We start from the raw sequence: 21,619 nt of genomic DNA, 5'->3' as shown, positions 1-21,619 counted from the left end.
CCCCGCTTGCGCCATGATCGAAGCGCTAGTAAGTTGGTGGCACGAGAAAAAAGCTAAGTAGTCACTCGTGACCATAGGCGGCATTCATTTCGTTTCTGCATAGGCTTTGCACGACACACAGACTTGCTTTGATAAGTCATTGGCCAAACCTCGTCTTCGCAAAAAGAATGTGCAGAATTGCCTTGATGGCTGGCAGTTCCCCGGGGTCCTGCCTAGAAAGAACGTAAGCGGACCATCAGGCCAGCCCTCATACCTTCAATGGCCCGAAGGAATATTCGGACTCCTACAAGGTAAGGTTTGCCGCTCTACTGAGTGCTAAATGTGTCGTCTACGCCGCGACAATATCAAAAAGAGGTTGCTTGAACCAGTTCCATACACAGGCGGGATCGGCGAAACCTTTCACCTTATTCGTGGATCCTGTGTTTGGCACCTGGTGGGACCTGGAACCCGGGGAAGCTAACTTCAAACCAAGGGACACACGTCGCGCTAATCCAAGGACCATTCCCGGCTACAATAACCCTGTTTAGTAACCGCAGCTAGCCCTGGCCATGAAACTACCATGCGGCTACACAGCCAGCCAAGCCTTGTTTGTGCTGACAGGGCACAGCAAACCCGCAGGGAATGGACCTCCTCAGAATAGCTACTTTGAATGAGAACCTGCGGTGTAACAAAGCCATCGCCCAGCCCCATGTATCCATGCCTGATACGGGAGACCGAGAAACGGTCATTGCAGCTCATGCTTGTTGGAATGGAAATCCTTAGCTCACGAAAACCACCTATCGAGGTAAGACCCAAGCTGCGTCAAAGCATAGGAAGGGCAAGGTTGCATCATGCACAATTTGGCAAGTGTTCATATTTACGCATTGATTGATAGCAGCTGCTCTGCTCCCCATGATCTCCATCCGCATACCTTCAGACAGAAACAATGCTACTAACGATATTCCTCATCGGCATCCTACTCACGTTGTTCCTCTGTTTCCTTGCTCTCCCCTACGCATTCCTCATACCGCCCAGAGACTTCCCAAAGAACATCCCCACCATTCCCTTTTATGTTTCCCTACTCTCACTCTTCACGGACGTTGACCAAGCCGACCTGTACGGGAAATACCTCGCCGGGCCCCTCCAACAGTATGGCGCGGTAAAGATCTTCTTCGGCGCCCGATGGAACATCCTAGTCACGCGTCCCGCCTTCGTCGCCGAGGTCTTCAAGTGCGAAGACAGTCTGTACCCGAAGAGCGGGAACCAGAAGAAGATCCCTTATAGCGTGCTCGCAGAGTACACGGGTGATAATATCATCAGTGCGCATGGGGAGAATTGGCGACTTTATCAATCTGTGCTGAAGCCGGGCTTGCAGCGGGAGTTCGAGGTCGAGCCGATCCTGAAGAATGCGCATACCCTGATCCGGCTGCTGTTCGAGGAGCAGAAACTTTCCGGAAACGGAAGTGTGCTTTTGCCGCAACTTTTGCAGCGATATACACTAGCGAATCTGTCCGAGAGCCTCCTTGGAGCAGATTTTCAGGTACGTTAGTCAATTCCCTTGAGTTCTATCCTGGCCAGTGAAGCAAGGTAAGCTGACTGCAACGCAGACCCTCCAAAACCCGAACGCACCACTTCACACCCTCCAACTCGCCGTGAAACGCGAGATTTTTAAGCCCTTCTTCCTCAACTTCCCTTTTTTGGATCTCCTCCCCGTCAAAAGCCGAGACCGAGCGCGAAAGCTTGTGGTCAAGTTCGCGGACGAACTCTGTGCGACTGTGCTTCGAGGTCATAGACATCAGCATGATGATCCTTCGACAGATCGGCTGGGCTGCCGCATGATCGCGGGGCAATTCCGGGATAACATGGTCAGCGTGTTTTTGGCTGGCCATGAAAATCCGCAGCTGTTGCTGACGAGTATGATATTCTTGTTGGGGGAGAATCAGGTGAGTTTTATCTTCAAGGCACTCCTTTCTCCACGTGCCTACTGAGATGGTTTAGGATGCACAAGCCCGGCTACGCCAGGAAATCATGTCCGTTGGTCCATCAGACCAGCTCGATTACACCGCCCTCCAAAATGTGCCCTACCAAACTTCTGTGATCTACGAAACCCTTCGCCTCTTCCCTCCGATCTCGCAACTGCTCAATCGCAAAACTACTCAGGACGTCATGCTGGGAGGCAAGATCCCTGTCCCTGCAGGGACATACCTTGGCTATAATGCCTACGCGACAGGCCGTGATCACGGGGCGTGGGGCGCCAATGCCAACGATTTCAAGCCCGAGCGGTGGGGCAGTACCGTGGAGGAGATCAATGCGAACTATAGGAGGGTTAATAGTCGGGCGTCGTTTATTGCGTTTCATGGCGGCAGAAGAGCGTGTTTGGGACAGAAGTTTGCAATGTTTGAGGCAAGGCTTTCGATGGCGACGGTGTTAAGAGAGGTAAAGTGGTGGATTGATCCTGCATGGGTGAGAAAGATGACGCTGGTGAGTCTCTACCAATATCCCCGTTGCTATTTGACTCGAAGGTGTAAGCTAATTCCACTTAGGCTGGGCCGCTATATCCGAGGATGCTGCGAGTCAGATTTGAGAGGCTCCAGGGGACCCGTTTGGATGAGAAACAGGGGTTCGATTTGCTTTGACGTAATAATGCATAGCAGCTTTTGTCTTCTCCCAGATCAGACTGTGTGTGTTTGATCCGGCCTTCCTTGTTCGGTGAACATGGTTGTCATGGCTATGCTATAGGCTCGGGTCTGGCAAGCTCCGGACAGCAGTCAGGTTGTTCTCGGATTGCTACATCTGATCTGTGCAGGTCGTGTCTGCGTCCTGACCTTCTCCCGCCGGCCCAGGTGCGACACAGGTTGAGGCATATGACGATCGAAAAGACCTGCATGGGCTGTCCGCCTATGTGTTAAGGAACATCCTTGGTGGGGATTCTGCACCTGAGACCCGATACGGCTTTGGCAAATGATGGTTGAAACCTTGTGGGCTGTCAACCTATATGTTTATGATGTCACTATCTAGAAAGGCACGAGCTTGCATACAGTACAGACCACTCCCTAGCCTGTCCAAGACATATTGTTAGGTGAGCGAGGGCCTGCTTCCCCGGACGCGGGAAGGCTGAACCAAGGAAGTACTTTTTGGATTTTGGAACAAAAGAAGGACTGTTGCACAAGGGAGTGGGGGAAGGGGAGAAAGTTTGGAGGTTGAGCAATCATGGCATCGAAGACGAATGCAGGGCTGTACTATCGAAATCAGACTCTGCCTGTCAGCAGTCGACAACAAAGTAAATCCTTTCAGAATCTAGTACCAATGGCATTAAAAGCGCTGTGCTACAGCAATTCTTTGCCCGTAGCCCTTTCGCATATTCTGTCCGCAGACTCGAAAGGCTGGGATCGTGATTGATTAGAAAGAAATACCGCAATCGTCATGTTACAGGTTAAGAACAGGTGCCAATGACTCGATCGCAAAGAATGTAACAGTCCCACGTGCACAGAAGTGGAGCATGGATACCGTCAAGGGTAAATTCTGTCGTGTTCGCCTGAGGGGGCAGAAATCAAAGATGCTTTCTTCTGCCAAAGCTCACCAACGACACAAATGCATGTGCTGGCGAGTGCATGGTGGCGCACATGAGTACGATCGAGGACGGCATGGGTCGGAATCCTATTGCGATCGACGTTGGTCTTGCAGAGCAAGGCAGGCCTCATCGGGGTTGGCACGGTGTCGTCTTCTCTTTGGGATGTTTGAGAGAAGGGTTCAAGCTGCACAGGTGAAGTCCTCCGGTCCCAAGAATCGAATAAGGCTCGGCTATTTTGCCGACGGGCTATCCTGATGAGGAACTAGTGGCGTCGGAACAGGCGCGAGAGCCAGGTCGATAAGGCTACTGATGCCGCCGAAAAGTGCGTCCTAGCGCTAATTTGAAGCTGTATATCTTTCCTAATCGGGTATAGGATAGAGGGTCTAGAGTGGAGAGGGCAGGGATTCTGTTAGCCAATCAATTGCAGCTATCCTCTGAAGTTGTTATTGCCCTCGTGCCTCTGAACTTGGGCCAATTTGTCACGATAGCCCTCAATATGGTGTTTAGCACACCGTCGCATACCCTCAGAGTGCATTTCGTAACGAATTCTACCCTTGGCCAGCTCCTTAATGCTCTCAGAAGAGGAGGTTACTCTCATATCCCATAGTGAGTCCTTGAGATACCCCCAAATTGGCTCAATTTGATTCAAATCAGGAGAATTGCTCATCCAAGGAGCCCTCAACACACCCATATCTCCGAGAGAATCCCACGCCTTCTTATGAACACCAAGATTATCCTCAACAAGCCAAACATTGCCTTGGTTGCCATGACGACGTTGAATATCTTGATAATAGGGTATCAAGAGAGGGATCAAAATCTCGTTGCGATATATCTACTAATCAATGCCCCCCTTCTTGTTATCTCTCTTAAATTCAACGTATTTAAACACCTGTTCTGCTGTACGTTTTCTTTTGAATCCCTTGTTGCCTTGATAACCTTCTGCTCGTCGTTGTTGATTGTGAGAAATAACATTATTATTTATCTCTTGTAGAACGTGATTTTCAACGATACTAGAGACGTGGGCATTAGCCTGTTGAGATAGGGCTTCTCGCTTGTGATTCGCATTGTATTGATTAATATCTTGCCTTGCTTATTATTTATCCTCCTCTGTTTCTGGCTCCCATATCCAAAAAGGGAATTTGATCTCATCTTCGTACAGACCAATTGCACCCCATACCATCAATTGAAACTGCTCTGCAGGATCAAAACGTGCGTAGAGATGTGGATCTGCACCTTTTGGCTTTGTAATCTTTGGTTTGTTCCTACAATGCCCTCCAAAATGACAGTAAGTTTCGTCGACAAAGATGAATATAGCACTATTCTCTTGCTCCTTAGTAGCCCATTCCGCATATTCAACGCGTAAATCTCGAACGTCGTGAGTAAGAACAGGCTTATTTGGCTGTACGACTCGAACTAATTCGTGATTGTTCAGAGGATCGCGATGCTTGTGAGCGATATTTTCGGCTGTGCTGCGTGCCATTTTGAGTCCTGCAATATAGGTTGTTACTACCTCAATAGGAAGCTCAAAATGCTCATGAAATAGCTCTCTTAACAATTGAGATGCCTCTGACCCTGGTGGTACCCTTGGTGGCCTCCCTGCCCTTATCCCATCTCTTGAATTTTGTGCAATAGCGAGAAACGAGTCTTGAGAGTCCCTTTCTGTACGCTCTAGGGCACGATTGTAGAGCTTGTTAATCGAATTCGCTTCAAGATCGAGTTTTTCAGCAATTTCGGCGAATTTCAAGCCTGCTAAAAGTCGCAGGGCAACGACAGCAACGCGCTTTTCGTAAGGGATTTCGCCATGATGAGGAGGCATAGCTATAGCTGCTTGTTATAGCTAAAGGGCAACGTATTTCGAGTAGTTGTTGTTGAGATACAACTGTTTGAAATTGGCTGTTGATTCGCCAGAATTTGGCGGAGATGGATCTAGCGTGGTGCTAGACCCAATTAGGAAGGGACGCACTTTTCGGCGGCACCAAGTAATCATGGAACTGTTTGCTTAGGGGCTGATGGTGACGTTGTCGTGCAGATGGATTTTATTCAGGGGTAGGGTGGAGACCCTCCACCTGCTGGATACTAGCTAGCAGAGACCGAGGCGTAGATTGAGTTTTCCCATTGTGGACCCTTAAATTCGTAGCGTGGGGGATTTGCGAGGCTGCCGCATTGTGATCGTTTCTAGGGGGCGGTGAAGTGGTCGGAAAGATGGCGAGATGGTGTGGAGCGAATCGCCCGCCTTCAATGCGATAAGTACTAAAGATGGAGTCCGCCAAGCCAGATCGTTGCCGCAGGACATTGAAAGATTCACTGCGGTCGAGTCTACTACTACTTAGTAGTACTACTAGTAGTACTAGTAACTCAGCCCTCATTGAGAATTAGAATGTCCGTCCACATGTCGTGCCAGGTGAAGCCTTGAATTGAAATGGCATCTTTTGTCGCAGAGGCGGAGGCTAGTACGGTGTCAGATATTGGGGTTACTAGATGCTGCATACGGGTGCTACAACGGCTGGGGCGCCCAGTGAGAGATTCTGAGATCCTTCAAGGCATGTAACCTGACCAGTTTTGCTTCTGATGCGCATCCGGCGGTGCACCATGTCAGAGTACTTACGCCCCATGAGCTTCCCAAATAGGATATCCCGTTATGTGCTACCTGGGCATTGACCCAACTGCTGTGCAGCTTCAGCCTCACGGGAATCCTGCCTGTACAGTGCGACACGGCGAAGATGAGACCTGCTTCTTGGACGATGTGTAGATCGTCTTCCGGCTTCACCATTAATCATTCCTTGCGAAAATTATTGCCGCTGATATGACGCCGATATCTCAAGACGACGACGAAGGTCGACAGTCCGACGTCAGCACATCTACAGAGACCAAAATCGTGGGCAACAAGTTTGACAGACAAGCACCACCGCCATACTCGGCGTTTTCTCCTCAACGACGAAGGTTCATACTCGGGATCGTGACAGCGGCGGGATTCTTTGGTCCATTATCTGGTGCCATCTATCTACCAGCCCTCCCACTGTTCGAGAGCATCTTTTCGGCGTCAGCCACCGCCATTAATGCTACTGTCTCCATGTACATGGCCGTCTTCGCAGTTGCTGTAAGCTCTCCATTTCCTAGAGTATCCGAGACGCGCAGCTGATCACCCATTTACCACAGCCGCTTCTGTGGGCGGCAAGTGCAGACTACGGAGGACGCAAGACGGTGTATTTGGTCTCTCTTGGAATCTTCAATTTTGCCAACGTTTTGCTCGCCTCGCTGCCTCCCAATATCGGAGCGCTCTTTTTCCTCCGAGTTCTTCAAGCTTTGGGTTCTTGTGGGGTGACCTCAATTGGGGCGGGCACTGTGGCTGATATAACTGAGCCTCGACGACGAGCTTCCGCCTTGTCAGTCTTCTTGCTGGGACCACAAATTGCTCCAGTCCTTGGACCTATCATTGGAGGCCAATTTGCCGTGCCAGAGAGATGGCGATGGGTATTCGGATTTCTTGGTCAGTGAGATACCCAGTGGACAGTCGAGAGATTGACTCTATAACACGACATTGCTGACACTGTGTCAGCCATCGCTTGTTTCCCCGTGTATTGCATGATCATTTTCTGTCTTCCCGAGACTCTGCGATGCCTGGTGGGCAATGGAGAAGTCCATGCTAATCGTGGCTGGATCAGCGCCCCGAGGTTTCGTCAAGCGCAAGTCGTGGACAGCAAGGACTTTCCCCGCATGCCACGCCCCAACCTAAAGTCGTTCTATAGACTTTTGAAATATCCACCAAATCTGATTGTAATGATCAGTGGGGCTTTTCTCTTTGCTGCCTTTTATTCCATATTGATTACATTCCCTCGGGCCTTGGGTGACACATACGGTTTCAGCGAAGCCGAGGTTGGTTATGCGTATTTGGCTTCAGGTAAGTTGGGGGAGGGAGCATATCATTTCTATCCTCCGGATATGGTACTAACTCTTGCTCTTTCCAGGGATTCCGGCAGTGTTCGGTTCGTTAGCTGGCGGTCGGACGTCTGACTTTCTGCGGAAAAGAGCTGTGCGCCAACATGGAAGCGAGAACATTCCTCCTGAGCGCAGAATCAGCACCCAAATTTATGGTTACATCCTTTCAGCAGCCGGGCTTCTTATGTATGGGTGGTTTTGCAGGTTCCACATCCACGTTAGTGCTGCGCTTGTAGCATCGGGAATCGGTAAGCAAGAACCCCAAGTCCGTCCGGCATCTCCCTGGTTTGCAGTGCTGTATTGCTACCCCGGACTCTTTACAGTGATCAGCCATACTGACTTGTGATGGGCGTACAGCTAGTTTCGGAATGACTTGGGTTTTTGTCACAAGTAGCAGCTACCAGACCGAGTGTTTCCCAACGCAAGCGGCCAGCCAGATGGCTCTCGCGAGCTTGCTGCGTAATGTGGCAGCAGCAATCGCCGCAGTAATCATCGACCCTCTCACAAGTTCGATGGGATTCGGGTGGTGTTTCACTGGACTGGCCTTGTTGAACTTGCTAGGCGTTGTGGGGGTGTTGTTTATCATGAATGGGACCAACTTTCAGAAGAAGTTTGGAAGAGAAGAAGCCAAGCCCACGCTGAGTGGTTCCAAACAGGTCGATCAACGAAAGTAACTCCGTTGTGCAGCAGAGACAACAATGAAACTGCTGTTCTTCTTCTGGTGTAGGAGTCGGGAAGCGCTCTGGGCGGACAACCCAATGCTCTCCATGGCACTGGATACCCAATTTGTACATTTCAAATCACTTCCGGCGTTTGAGAGAAGAGAAGACCGGAGAGCCAGGTCAGAGCGCGATAGAGACGTGTTGTGGTTATGGCATAACAAAGGCATCGTCATCCAGAGTTAGCAAGCGCATATCTTCAGTGACTTCATACGCACACTCCCATTAGCGTTCTTTCGTGACATTCAGGACATCAAGCGCTCAAAGAAAGGGTGCTCCAGGTCGGTTCATCTAGAGCGCCTCTTGTAAATGGATGTGGTAGTCTGCATGATCCTTGTGAGGCTTATAAAATGAGGCCGGCAAGGGTACTTTGGTAGTATTTGAGAGCCACTTACTGAGAAGTATTGGTCGCTTGCAAATCACTATGCTTTATCTGTCATGACTGCTCGACTAGATGATGAAGATTGTAAAAAAGAGGTACAGAAAAAGCCACCCCCTTACCTCTGTGCCCTGCTCTACCCATGCCCCTGGGTGTATCCCTGCCCTGCACCCCGTTTGGGAGCCTTCCCCACTTCTAACGCCTTCGTTACAAGGGCTGTCTTACAGTCATTCCTTGAGAGTCAGGGATGCTAAGAGGTACATGTACACAAGATCCTGCGGGTGTGAGCCTTGTAAGGAGAATTCCCCTGCTGATCCAATCTTCTGCTGCATGCCTTGCTCATGCAGGAAGCGGACTACGTACGGCTCACAGCTCTGACAGCTTCACATCAGGAGGTCTATTTTGATATTTATTTGATTTGTAACAGCAAGCTTGAATCATAAATAGCAGTCAAGTAAGAGTGTGTTAAGTATCAGGTTCTACTACTTGGGGGCATGCTAACTGAGACTCAGACACCGATTGCCGACTGCCGACTGCCGACTGCACTAATGCGGCAGGCGCTAAAGGTTGCATTGACCATGCTGCCACCACCCACGCTACTACGACGGTAGGTGGGCATGAATTGTTAGCTTAGCGCTAGAATCTACGTATTATGTTACCTTAACATTGGTGTTGCGGAAGAAGGAGGAGGCAAAATACTACTGAACCACAGAAGCACTGAAAGGAAATGAATTTAATTAGTAATCAAATCCTCCTGCTGACACATGTGCAAGATGAGTTAATCTCCCCGTAATCACATAGTGTGAAATCTGGCCAGTGTATTCAAGCTCTCTGACAGAGAGGGAAATACTATTACAGTGTATTGTGAGCTAGCTGCTACGGAGTACTAGATTGCACTTATCTTGTTTCTTCTACAGTAGTAATTAGCAGTATGGTACGGAGCAGAAGTAATGCTCGCTCGGTGCTAGTATTCTTGGCTGAGAAGCTGTCAATGGAACAGTACAGCTAACCCAGTCTACCCTAGGGTTGTCTCTCCGTGAAGGATTGGTGACCATCGGACAAAGCTTCTAGAAGAGTGGTAGCGCGACTGGGCGCTCTGCTAGCCCGGGTTAGTATTTCATAATTGTTGACAGCTTTGAGCCTGCATAGTGCGCACCAGATGGCATTACTTATGAAAGCTTAACTACTAGTATGTCACCGGCGGAGACTTCTCGGCAGGCACCGAGTCTATCAGAAACCAATTGACTACCAAAGGCACATGCCAGTGTAACTTAAACAATTTATGCCCCCTATCGAATTATCTAGTAATGCATCAACAACGACACTAGAGATGGTTAGTAGACTGAACTCTCAAAGCAACATTGTGGGGTTGCGAAATCTCTCCAATGATAAGACTACCTCTTGATGATTCCCAACATGCACCCATCCCATTGCTAGGTCGCAGACCTAGGGGATGACTCCATGAGCAAGGCACCTCACCGATTAAGAAGCACTCTAAAGTATTCATGTCCAATGGCTGTACACCATTGCCACTTCCCACTTCGAAGGACGCGATATGGACCTTAGATGAGGCCTGGACGAGGGCGTAAATGCCCAGTTCGTAGGCTGATTTCAATGAGGGGGGTTTCAGATGCCTTGATCTTGGAGGAGCAAGATGCACAACAGTCACAACGGAGCTAGGACCTCAGCCCTCCTGCGCTTTCTGATATCTACAATTTACACCTCTCCCTATGTTGACCCCTCTGCCTTTTCTTCCCGCATCGGAGTGCACCTTAAGAACTGGCTCATCCTCCGCAATATGGTAGAACCATTTTCAATGGCGGCAAGCTCCTTTGCCGTGTTTGGATTAACGGACGTCGTGATACGGGCTGGCAAGGAAATCTATCATCATCTTATTGCAATCACAGATGCGCCAGCAGAAGTGGAGAGCCTGCGATGCTGCATACACGACAACCTCCTTCTCGTTAAAGACTTGAAGCTGTACTGGCAAGAGTTAAGGGCATCTGCATCCTTCCCACCATCAGCTACTACTCCAGCTCTAAACCGAGCGTTGCCTCTGTTTAGGTCTGCCTTGGAGACCTTGAACCGCGAATTGACGAGTCTCGTTGCGTTCTACGAATGCCATGACGGCATCACCAAATCGAAGGGCAGATTCAAGTGGGTACTCGATGAGCCAAGAATACTCAAATACCTGCAGAGGCTTGAAAGCTCGAAATCAACACTGGTTGCTGCTTTAGTGCTTGTTGGAAGGTACGTTGGGACGTCCTGCTATCTTCTGAGTTACTGACGACATCGAAACATCCAGACGACAGGATCATCTTTACCAGCGAAGCGTGGAAAGCAAAATTCATCAAGGATTTCAAAACATGACGACCAAGTTCATGGGTCACCTGCAAAGGCTTGAGCCAGGGATGCACAATTTTCGGAAGAGCGTTTCAGCCCGGCAAACCAGCTTAGGAATGTCCAATTCCCATTTGCATGAGCAAGAGGCTGGTATGCAGAAGCACCCTTTGAGCGGTAGTCGAAACGCTCTCAGGGAGGACAACAAGAACCGGCATCAGATAAGCCGAGGTAACGCCCAGGTCATTGATACTACATGCTCCAAACTTCAGGATCTACGTGGAAACTTGTCCCCGACATATAAATCAGCAAATAAGCACAGCCGCCAGATTCGATTCAACGGACATAGTTTGGAATCTACACTACTCCCACTACTTCTCTTGAAGGCTGAGCTTCGCGGCGCCATTCTCATGGTCATGTCCCAACATAGCGGCCAAGTTTCGCACAAACACCTTTGCTGGCTTGAATCAGAGTTTGAGAATCTTGTATCATCGGCAACTCAAGAAGTTGCAGCTACTTCACAGGGCTCTACAGCGACGTCGTTTGATGACTGGATTTACTCGCAAGGAGTGACTTCTTACTATATAGCGCAACATGGGCACAGATACCCACCAATGTCGAAGAAGACGCCCATAAACGAGCATGATTCAAGCCGTGAAACGACCAAATCCACCCATGTCGACACAAGAAAACGATCAAGATCAAGTCGCCAATCTTTCTCGTTTATGTTGCCTGTGGGCACGATTGTAATCGTGATGCCGCGTCGAAATTGTGGGTGGCCAAATGCATCCGATTCATACAGTATCCATGAAGTTGGCTTCTCATTTTCACCACAGTCCCGGATATGTTCGACATCGATTCAAGGACGGTTCATGAAGGTGAAATCTCTTAGGCCAGAGCCTCGACTTCACGCTCAGCTCAACGCTTTCAACATGGTCAGAAATTGTAGCCTGCATATTGAGCTCATCTCCTGTGGCACGCTCAAGGAGATCGACGCCGCGATTCGAAACGGTAGAATATCTCCGTATGACGTCAATAAAGACATGGGAAACGTCTGTTTGTATGTAAGTATCCTACGTTGACTGGGCGTTGCAGCAAGATTTCTGTATCGCTGACATTGCGTGCTACAGATTGCAGCATATTACGGTCGATTGGACCTGTTTCACTATTTTAACAGCCAAGGGATTGGTCCGTCAAATTTAGAGTGAGCTCTTCAGAATTGTGCAAGTTAGTATGCTTACTGCTGACAGTGGTGAACACGGCGCCTTGTTTGGCCTCTGGGATTCGTGGATATTTCTTCTGAAAGAAGAGGAATATGATTTCAAGCAGGAAAATGAGTGTGGGAGAACGCCGCTACTGGATCAGCTCGCTACTAAGGGTTGTCTAAGTCTAGAGATGGTTCGCCTGTTGCTGGAGTTTAATGTAAATATCCACGCGACCGACTGTGATGGACAAAACGCTCTCCAATGTGCCATGTGGAGTTTCAGACGAGAAGAGCAACGCGATATCATGGAGCAGAAGCTTTATCTGCTAATCAAGGCCGGAGCCGATGCCAATCATTGTGACGAATTCGGAGAAACTCCATCGGATCATGCACGAAAACGCGCATGCTGGAAAGAATGGTGCGGAGCCCTGGAATCCAACAGCCTCAAGGTTGATGAAGTTCTCCAAGCTGATGAGGAACGACGGAAAGCTTTTTGGCAACAAAGAGCACAGGGGAGTGGGAGCAGAGTACAAGCAGAACAGACACCAGAAGACTGTTCGAAAGACTGGGCAGAAGAGTGGATAGAAATGTATACGAACGAGGGTGCAGAAAGAGATCGTAGGAGAGTGAGCAAAAGAGCCAGCTGAAGAGTGAGCAGATGGGTCAGCAGAAGAGCCAACAGAACAGTCGGCATACCCAGCACAAGGATCAAGGAACTACGACCAGTGGGGAACATCTTCGGCAGACTTTTTCAAAGTATACCCTCTCGATACCTCCACCACTGCCCTCACTCTCAACCTATCAAGGATGCCGCCTCTATTGAGCGAACTACGAAGAACGGGGCTGAGATACAACTATGGGGAATCACTAGACCGTACAGAATTCGTTCGGAGCGGTCCATTATGGCATGGGGACGGCAATCCTATGATAGATTAACTGGTGGACAAATGTCATTTTGTCAAGGAATCTGTTGAAGTCTATAGCTTTGGTTTGTTATAAAATAAACATATATCACAAGGCACCCTTTATCAAACCACCATCTTATTACATTTATCGATAATAAAACTGTCAAGATCTAGATGCCCTAACAGATGATTGCCAAATGCATTACTGTCAATGGACCGATTCGAACGCATTCTGTAAACCGCGAAGCTGGATAGGAGTCAGACGAAGGCTTACAGGCGCACACAGCAGACTTAAACCCACGGGAGTACTAATCCATACAAGGAAGTCAGCCCATTCAGTGACACAAGGGATAGCTTTATCTTTGGCTTAATTGGGTAATGATAATATGGCCTATAAGGTGATATAATTACCATGTAAAGTGCATACAAATTGTCTCGCCAAGTGGGGTCTTGCCAAGTGGTTATGTATGTTACAGTAGTATTGAGAGAGCTAGCTAAATGGTGTTGACGTACTTTTGAGTTTTGATGCATGACTTCGTATCCGCATTTGAAATCTAGCATACGGCTCAAGTGAGTTTGTAATCAAGATGTTCCCTTAAGCAGCGGGGTTTTCTCTGCCCTGAAACTTCACTCCTATGTATCATAGCTTCCTCATCATCTTCAGCTTCACGGGTCACTCAATCCACCCTCACATCATGTATTATCACCTTCTTTTCGTCGCCCTGCTATCCCTCCTGCTCGAAAGCAGCACTGCGCGGCCGCTTGATCTACCCGATAAGGCTGACGCTAAGCCGGACCAAAGTCCCTCCAGCAAACGCTCAGCCCAGGAAATCATCACGCAGCTCAATCTGATCCCGAATCCCGAAAGAGGCTGGTACAGCCAGACGTTCGAAGACCCAGAGACGATCAACAACCGCTCTGCCAGTACGGCAATCTACTACCTCCTCGAGAAAGGCGAAGTATCCTACTGGCACCGTGTCCTCGATGCGACCGAACTCTGGCACTATTATTCCGGTGCGCCACTTCGGCTGTCACTCTCATTCGACGACGGTCAGCCGGTGAGGCAACCGACTCTCGGCCCGGATATCTTCGACAACCAAGCACCGCAGATCGTCATCGAGAAAGGCCAGTGGCAGCGCGCACAGAGTCTGGGTGACTGGACCTTGGTGGGCTGCACCGTGGCGCCTGGCTTTACGTTTGGCGGCTTTGAACTGGCGGCAGAGGGTTGGGAACCACAGGGATGATTGCCATCTAACGATTTGAGAATAGGAGGATCTGAAAAACTTGCACGGTTGGGATTATGAGGGCTAGATTCTGCTTCGGTAATTAGGCCTCCTCTTCTCCACTTGTTCTGTGACTATTGGTAGCCTTGGGTCTTTTTGTGCTGGACCAATAGGACCACTGCCTTTGGAGGACCATATCTGACGAAAGTGATGTTGATGGGGCACTGGAGACTTTCGTTCTTGCTAGTAATACCGTCTTTTTAACATGTCTTCACACGACTTCTCTTAGTTTTGAGATCTTCTGATCTATAGGTGTCCTATTATCCAGCAGATATGTGCAACACACCAGTTGCAACTGAATTACTTAACGTTATATAGCTCTATATTAGGACGGTGTCTCTCATATGCTCCCGATGTGCGAACAAGCCACACAACCACCTTCGATCCTAAAATTCAGCTAATATCAAGGCACTGGTACCTTTAAGATATACGGAGTATAGTTATATATATTACTTTTTTTCCTTAGCATATGCCCAGATGTCCACTAATTGCACCTCTCCCACCACTTTCGGCAGCAAAATCATGTGAGCACTAGGAGTCTCATCCTCTGCCACCGTTGGACAAAATACAGCTAGCTCAACTAGATTAGGTAGTCCGCCTACCTGAAAGAGTACCCCTACTACTCCTCAAGAAGACTTCTTCTCCCACCTCTCCTTCCCTCAATCTAATATGATCATACGAGGACCAGGAGCCAAAAACACTCGGAATGGTGGATGAAAGTATTCCAAATCGACCGAGTCGGGATATTCGATTACCTTGTTGTAGAACTTCATGATTATGTCCGATGATCCATCCGGCTAGATAGATAATTAACGCCCTAGAGGTAGAGGTTTGCACATAAAGACCAGACGGCGGCGGTCATTCTATCGCAAATCAGCAGTCAGATCAGATCAAGTAGCATCAGCAATCGACCATCTTTCATCTTGATCTCCCTATTGCTACATGGAGATTGAAAGGTCTCCATAACGGAGACTGCTGATATTTACATTCGTTGGGACAAAGACATTCGCGAGTGCTTCCGAAACTGGCGCTTTGCGGTCATCACCGCGGAGCGAATGCTGGCATTTACACCCTGTAGTATAAGGCTGGACCGGGCGCTTTTAATTCTGAAGCCTTCAGCGGTCGTGTTTTGCCGAAAACATTCAGGTATGTACGTATAGTTGAGCAGTCAAGTCGTATGAATCGCTGAAGCAAGGCCGTTTTCATTGTCGCTCGCATCATCACCACCCATCATAACACATCCTTCCCACCCTGCCTCTCCTTCTCCACATCCACCCCTTTAATCCACTGCATAAAGAGCCCCACATCCTTCGCCACTGCGCTTGGTAGATTTGGTTTCTGCAAGAACATCGGGAGGTTACCTTTCGCGTCACTCGCCATTGCCATGATCCATTCGATATCCCTCCCATCGCCATCCCTGACCTCAATCCCGCCCTCCTCACCCTCACCATTACCCAGCAGTTTTACCGTCTCAACCGCAGCATAAACACCTACAACAGGCCTCTTCTGCTGCTGTTCCGATGCAGAAGGGTCGGTGGCGTTGCGGCCGGTGCTGTAGTACGCTGCTTCTAGAGGTGCAGGAGAGAGCAGATTGACTGGGACGGTAACGGCGAGGAAGGACGTTGGTGATGTAAAGGCGGTTAGGACGAGAACTGGGAAGCAGCGGGGACCGAGGGGACCGGGGAGTGAGTGGCACATTTCGAATACTGTATCGTGCACAGGGGCCCGTTAGTGCATTGCAGGAAACAGGGATCTGTGAGGAGAATGATCACGTACTCTCCATCGTGATATCTGTATATCTGATTCCATTCTCACCCTCAATCCAGTCCTCGTTCGTGCCACCCTGTTTGGGAAGGTTCCGAATCTCCTCATTCCAATCAAGGACGTAGTGTGCATCGTACAGCGTTGGTGTGAAATCTTGCTCGTGCTTTGAGTGCTGCTCCTTCAGACCAAATACGAATTCGGACCAACTAGCACTGCCTTCGCTCGTCTTACTGGGCTCATTCTTGTGCACCGATCTGCGCGCGAACCAGTTCTCATCCTCTACCTTTGCTGGCGGTTCTCGTGGCACCCTTTGGTTCGCAGACCATTGGATGGATGATACGTCTGAGGCAGAAATCTCGCGTTTATAGACCTCGACCGGAGAAGCGGATGGCGGGGAGGATTTTGTCGATAGAGAGGTGAACGTTGTGGAGAACGTGGATGGGGAAATGAAGGTCGACGCTTCGTCGAGGATCGCAAGAAGAAAGGTTATGAGACGGGAGTCGGAGGGCGTGGTGGTCGAGGCGGCTTGAGATTGTTGGGGAATGCTGGGATGGGGAGGAAGATCTGAAAGCTCAAGCGGAACGATCCGAACCAGGTTGCCTAATGCTGAAGTCGACATTTGGCCGCTTCTCTTTACGTGGCAGTGTCCGGGTCTAGAGCCTTTTAGCGAAGGAAGATAGCCCTCAGGGTTTCGAAGAGAAGGATTACACTTGGAAAGGGCCTATTGGACATGAAAGAGTAGATCGTGTAGACAACTAACAATTCATCAATGACGCATAATGTCTGCAGATGGCCGAAGAAGCAAGTTACCCGAAAAGGAAAGCTTAACGGGATTTTGCTTGTGAAATTTGTGGCCGTCTGATCAACTCCATTATTCCATTATTCACCTAAAAACCTGGCCACAAACTTTAGAAATCTATGTCTGGAATGTATCCGCTATGGAATGAGAAAGTTTGCTGATAGTATTCCATTCAGATTCACTCGTTACCAACAATACAGAGAGGTAGGGACGAACATTAGGTTGCTAACAAAATATCGATAAAAACGTGTGTGGGGTGCCAGATTTGAGAACTGCACGTAATTTTTGCACAAGTTCTGGACCTCCGGGGGTAGTGAGACCACGTCGACAGGGGTGCTCCGGACCCCCAGTCCAGAGGTGGCTGTGAGACATGTTAGGTTATTCGTAACGCTTTGTCTACTTGCAAAGGATTTCTCTTATGTGCATAGAGACCTTCATAGTACCATTGCCATAGTATAGCATAAGTTGGATCACTATTTCATGGGTCTCGTAAAGTAATCAGGCTGACGCACATAGTTTGTGCTGGCGCACGCTCGTCGCTCCACCTGGTTCCAGAGCCAAGGCTCGAGTATTCGTTTAACGCGATGAACCTAGAACGACCTAATCTTTGTTTATATTATTAGTCGAGGGGAGTCTCAGTCCTTCATCCTCCGCAAGCTGGTCAGCAGAAAGCCCACCATGTAGTTGGTCAAGGTACTTGTCGAAGCGGCTAGCAACCTCAATCACATCCTTCAGGTGCCCGTAGGTCATTTTCTTTACCACGCCGTCTTTCGATTGTTCAGATTGCCAATCGGCATATTGCCTCGCGGTAGTGATTGCATTTCGTATCTGTCGGCCATTCATCTTCTCCTTGCTCAAATCCTCGAGATGATCGCGAAGGTCTTGCGTTTCCACTCTGTCGTCACCGAAAGATTCGAGCCGCTTGATGAAGTTCTCCCAAACGCGTAATCGTTGGTATTGGCCCAGGTTGGGGTAATGCAGCGCAAGCTGGATTCTTGACCTGAATGCTTCGTCGAACGTTCCTACACGGTTACTGGTGAGCACCAGAATTCCTTCGTAGTATTCTAGGACCCGTAGGAACACAGAAACGAGGGCATTCCTCTCCAGATCCTCCAAGCTGCGTTGTTCCAAGAAGACATCAGCTTCACGAGCAGTACCACACAGCCCCATATCTTGCCAAGATGGAGGACTGATTCAAGGTACTTTTCAACATCTTCCGCTTTCGTACCCACGTCCCCACATGATACACGATATAGCGGCTTCTGGGCTATTTCAGCGACACTCTCGGCGGTCAGGGTCTTGCCACTGCCTGGTCCACCATGCAGCAATAGAATCAGGCCGTTGCCCTTACCGGCAATGAGATCGGTTGATTTCTCGGCCGCTATTTGGTTGCTGACAAGGGCGAGGATGAGATTTCTGGCTTTTCGTTCGAGGACCAGGGTTTCGAATGCTTCCACATTCCATTTAACTTCAGAGATTCGGTCAACTTCCAGATCGAACCATTTTTTGAGTCGTAGGTTGTAGCCCTTGATTGTGGGTGGGAGTAGGTAACTAAATTTCTCGTCTGGCGGCTCATCCTTAGCCATAGCATCATCTCCAAGTTCGTCCAACGATGACTCTGGAAAGTTGTTATTCCGATGCAGGCTACAGAAGGTTTTGAAGTCAATCATGTACCGCTCTTCAACCTGCATAATTACAAGTATTAGATCAGGCGACGAAAGGCGGAATATGATCTTGAGGCCAACGTTTGTCAAAACTTACCATATTTTGTGTGTTATCCACAACTTTTTCCATGTATGAAACTAGGCGTCGGTTACGGCATTTCCAGAATGTCTCGCCTCTCCTCTGAAGTCTGTTAACAAGATTTGGTTCAGCATATGCGAGAGGAAAAATGCTCATGTCTACAATATCCTGACCCTTCACTTGGTCAGTGTCTATCCGCTGTTTCTGTTTGGCCATAGTGTTTTCCCGAAGGACTGTGTCATTATTGGTTTCTTCACCGACTTCGATCTCAGAGAAACGCGTACGAGGCTGGCGTCTAAAACTCCCGTCGAACGCCCAATTCCAACCAGTCACTGACCAACCCCGTACCTTGATCTTCTCATTCGCAACGCTTTTCGAAGCTTTATCTAAGCTGTAGAGCGGTGGTGGATCACCGCTTCGAATACCGCCACTCAGGCGTGATACATATCTGCTCCCGGCCATTTTTGGCCAGCTGCTAGCCACAAACGCGTCGTATTGCCCCTGCCTGCGTTCCACCAGGATATCACCCGGTTTGAACAAATATGGCACATTATCTGATGATATCTTGTTCTCCGCGAAAAGAGAGTCCGCTGCTGCATACTTGTTCCCGTACTGATCTGTGATGTATTGAAGAAGGAGGGAGAATTGTTTTTGGCCTCGGAAGACAGTCCCTCTTGAAAAGTGTGCAGATCTTTACGGCTGTGATATACAGCGAGGTAGGGGGCGTGCAACTCTGGTGAAACTTTGTATTCCTGCAGTAAGCTGGAGTATTCGTCCCGCGAACTCAGCAGAGTTTCGATGGTTTCAATCAGCACTTGAGCTACAGGTCGAATAGTCTCACTGCTGGGCAGTGGCCTTATAGAGTTAGTATCTTTAGTGGAATGGGTCGGCGCTGCCGGATCCGGCCGTATCTGGCGGTGCTGGGTGGAAATCCCGGTAGACAATAAAGGCTATGTCCTTGTTCTTCTCCAAGTACAGCTCAAAGTTGGTAACGGGTAGGCTGCATCGGAGTTGACGTTGGTTGTGCTCACCTTCAATCCATTCTGGATTGTCAAAGTACGGTGCAGAAAGCCTCAACTTAGCTTCCGTTCGGCCTTTGTTATCGTGATAACGCTTTTGCATTAAGCGGTGCAAGACCTGGAACCTGAAGGGCGACGGCTCTTTCTGGCTGGACTCAAGTCTCTTGACTTGGGTCTGCAATAGCTCGATGTATTCTTGTAGCTTCTTAAGATCCAACTGAGAAGGATCGTGGACGCGAAGGTCTTGCTCATCCACTACGCCGGGCGTTGTCTCATTGTTCCCGAGGATCGTTGCTGAGGTGACTTGGCTCGCTGGAGAAGAAGATATCACACCGGTAACTTGGCTGTGTATTAACTCGGTTTGATCTAATCGAGGCTTTATGAGTCTGTTTTTTATTTCCTCTTCGAGTAACACCGATTCCATCAGGGCAATTTGAGAAGTACGTGATATTGTTACGCGCTCGGGGCTGGTCTTGCGACCTCTAAGTGCTAGTAGATTGCGCTCTGCTATTTTGCTGCCCGCACTTTGGTCGTCGGATCGTGCCTCCGCGAACAGCTTGGCCGAACAGAGAGATATGCACGAGAAGATACAGGCGCTACAGGATTCCACCACCCTAGCTCTCCCTGTTATCCAAGCACAGCAAAAAGAAACACAGTTAAAGCTATCGGCCTTCCAGCATTATGTGTCATCTGCCTTGTCAAACGTTGAGAAATGGCAAGATCAAGCGAGCAAAAATGTCGCCTCCTTGACGGCCGTGGTCAACCAAGTTCGCGAAATGATTATTTCAGACCGGGCTGTCAACGCCGGTGTACGGATACTGCCCGTTCCAAAAGTGTTGCAATTCAATTAGTTACTAGCGTGTAAATAGATTACTAGCTTATACAAGAGCTCATAAAAATTAATTCTAAAATATTACTTAATTTGGAAATTTACGCTAAGACTTGCCAAGACCCCCCTTTCGGCCATACACAACGCGGTTCTATATTAGAATTCGAGAGATAACCTAGTTTTGCTTTTCGACGATTACTATATGACAACAAATCGTACAGCGACGATAATAGTATCATTCGAAAGCGCGTTTAGAGTACTCCCTCTGAGCTAGTCTGATACCTCCTCAATAGTATCGTAAGGCACGTTAACAATAGTTTCGTTAACCTCAAAAAAGCAATGTCGAAAATATGCTTTTGCGTACCTCTCAACACCACACTGTTGAACAGCAAGATAAAAAAAGCTCTTAAACCACTCATCAAAGCCATCTGCTAGCTCTCGATGCCCCTTCATCCATGCTTTTAGTGGGGAGAACGACAATTCGATAGGATTAAAATCAGGAGAGTATAGAGGAAGGAATATTAATAGAACGCCTCTCTCTGCGCACATATCCTAAAGCTCCTAAACGCTATTATCAGTATCAACGCCGAATAGAGCTATTTTGAGCCCTACCTGGCTGTGGTGGGCGTTATAGTTATCCATAATTAGTACTGAACGTGGCCCAGGATACGGATTTATTTTCAGTAGTAATCTTCGAATAAAGTTGTTGAATCTCTTAGTATGGAATATTAATAGAACGCCTCTCTTTGCGCATATATCCCGAAGCTCCTAAACATTATTATCAGTATTAATGCTGAATAGAGCTATTTTGAGCCCTACCTAGTTGTAGTAGGCGTTGTGATTATCTATAATTAGTACTGAACGTGGCCTAGGATACAGATTCATTTTCAGTAGTAATCTTCGAATAAAGTTGTTGAATCTCTCAGTATTAAAGCTACCGTGATATATCTCATAATTAAGATAGCCATTAATACCTATCGCAGGGCAAATACTCTATCTCCTTGAGTGCCTATGTGGTATAGTAACTCTACATGGTACGCCGCGTTTTGACTAGCCTCTTCGACGGTCTTTTGTACGCTTATTTGCAGCCGTTTCGTCGACAAAAATGGCCTGTTCAACACGTATTTCGGCTATTCGAGCTCGATAGAA

General features: G+C 48.6%; 7 protein-coding genes across 7 annotated transcripts; 4 read left to right on the top strand and 3 right to left on the bottom strand.

Moving 5' to 3' along the window:
- Positions 1–925: 925 nt before the first annotated feature.
- EPUS_07662 (uncharacterized protein) lies at positions 926–2,615 on the top strand (the record flags this gene model as incomplete). Its single annotated transcript, XM_007787343.1, has 4 exons — positions 926–1,519; positions 1,587–1,922; positions 1,978–2,460; positions 2,523–2,615. 4 exons carry the CDS (start codon positions 926–928, stop codon positions 2,613–2,615), a joined length of 1,506 nt encoding a protein of 501 aa, XP_007785533.1.
- Positions 2,616–4,643: 2,028 nt separating this feature from the next.
- EPUS_07661 (uncharacterized protein) lies at positions 4,644–5,030 on the bottom strand (the record flags this gene model as incomplete). Its single annotated transcript, XM_007787342.1, has 1 exon — positions 4,644–5,030. The coding sequence occupies one exon, from the start codon at positions 5,028–5,030 to the stop codon at positions 4,644–4,646; it is 387 nt and encodes a 128-aa protein (XP_007785532.1).
- A 1,323-nt stretch (positions 5,031–6,353) lies between these two features.
- EPUS_07660 (uncharacterized protein) lies at positions 6,354–8,160 on the top strand (the record flags this gene model as incomplete). The annotated part of the gene is made up of 5 exons (XM_007787341.1): positions 6,354–6,647; positions 6,707–7,037; positions 7,107–7,448; positions 7,516–7,734; positions 7,844–8,160. 5 exons carry the CDS (start codon positions 6,354–6,356, stop codon positions 8,158–8,160), a joined length of 1,503 nt encoding a protein of 500 aa, XP_007785531.1.
- A 2,078-nt stretch (positions 8,161–10,238) lies between these two features.
- EPUS_07659 (uncharacterized protein) lies at positions 10,239–12,775 on the top strand (the record flags this gene model as incomplete). Its single annotated transcript, XM_007787340.1, has 4 exons — positions 10,239–10,834; positions 10,890–11,988; positions 12,055–12,128; positions 12,175–12,775. The coding sequence occupies 4 exons, from the start codon at positions 10,239–10,241 to the stop codon at positions 12,773–12,775; spliced, it is 2,370 nt and encodes a 789-aa protein (XP_007785530.1).
- A 953-nt stretch (positions 12,776–13,728) lies between these two features.
- On the top strand, positions 13,729–14,277 carry EPUS_07658 (uncharacterized protein; the record flags this gene model as incomplete). Its single annotated transcript, XM_007787339.1, has 1 exon — positions 13,729–14,277. One exon carries the CDS (start codon positions 13,729–13,731, stop codon positions 14,275–14,277), a length of 549 nt encoding a protein of 182 aa, XP_007785529.1.
- A 1,269-nt stretch (positions 14,278–15,546) lies between these two features.
- Positions 15,547–16,699, bottom strand: EPUS_07657 (uncharacterized protein; the record flags this gene model as incomplete). The annotated part of the gene is made up of 2 exons (XM_007787338.1): positions 15,547–16,022; positions 16,093–16,699. The coding sequence occupies 2 exons, from the start codon at positions 16,697–16,699 to the stop codon at positions 15,547–15,549; spliced, it is 1,083 nt and encodes a 360-aa protein (XP_007785528.1).
- Positions 16,700–17,479: 780 nt separating this feature from the next.
- Positions 17,480–19,084, bottom strand: EPUS_07656 (uncharacterized protein; the record flags this gene model as incomplete). The annotated part of the gene is made up of 3 exons (XM_007787337.1): positions 17,480–17,996; positions 18,083–18,564; positions 18,641–19,084. 3 exons carry the CDS (start codon positions 19,082–19,084, stop codon positions 17,480–17,482), a joined length of 1,443 nt encoding a protein of 480 aa, XP_007785527.1.
- Between the last annotated feature and the right edge of the window lie 2,535 nt (positions 19,085–21,619).

Source organism: Endocarpon pusillum (assembly GCF_000464535.1).
Source record: "Endocarpon pusillum Z07020 unplaced genomic scaffold C665653, whole genome shotgun sequence".
In the NCBI taxonomy this organism is placed as follows: Eukaryota; Fungi; Ascomycota; class Eurotiomycetes; order Verrucariales; family Verrucariaceae; genus Endocarpon; species Endocarpon pusillum.
Note: the sequence above shows the minus strand (reverse complement) of the source record. Positions and strands in the feature narration are given on the sequence as shown.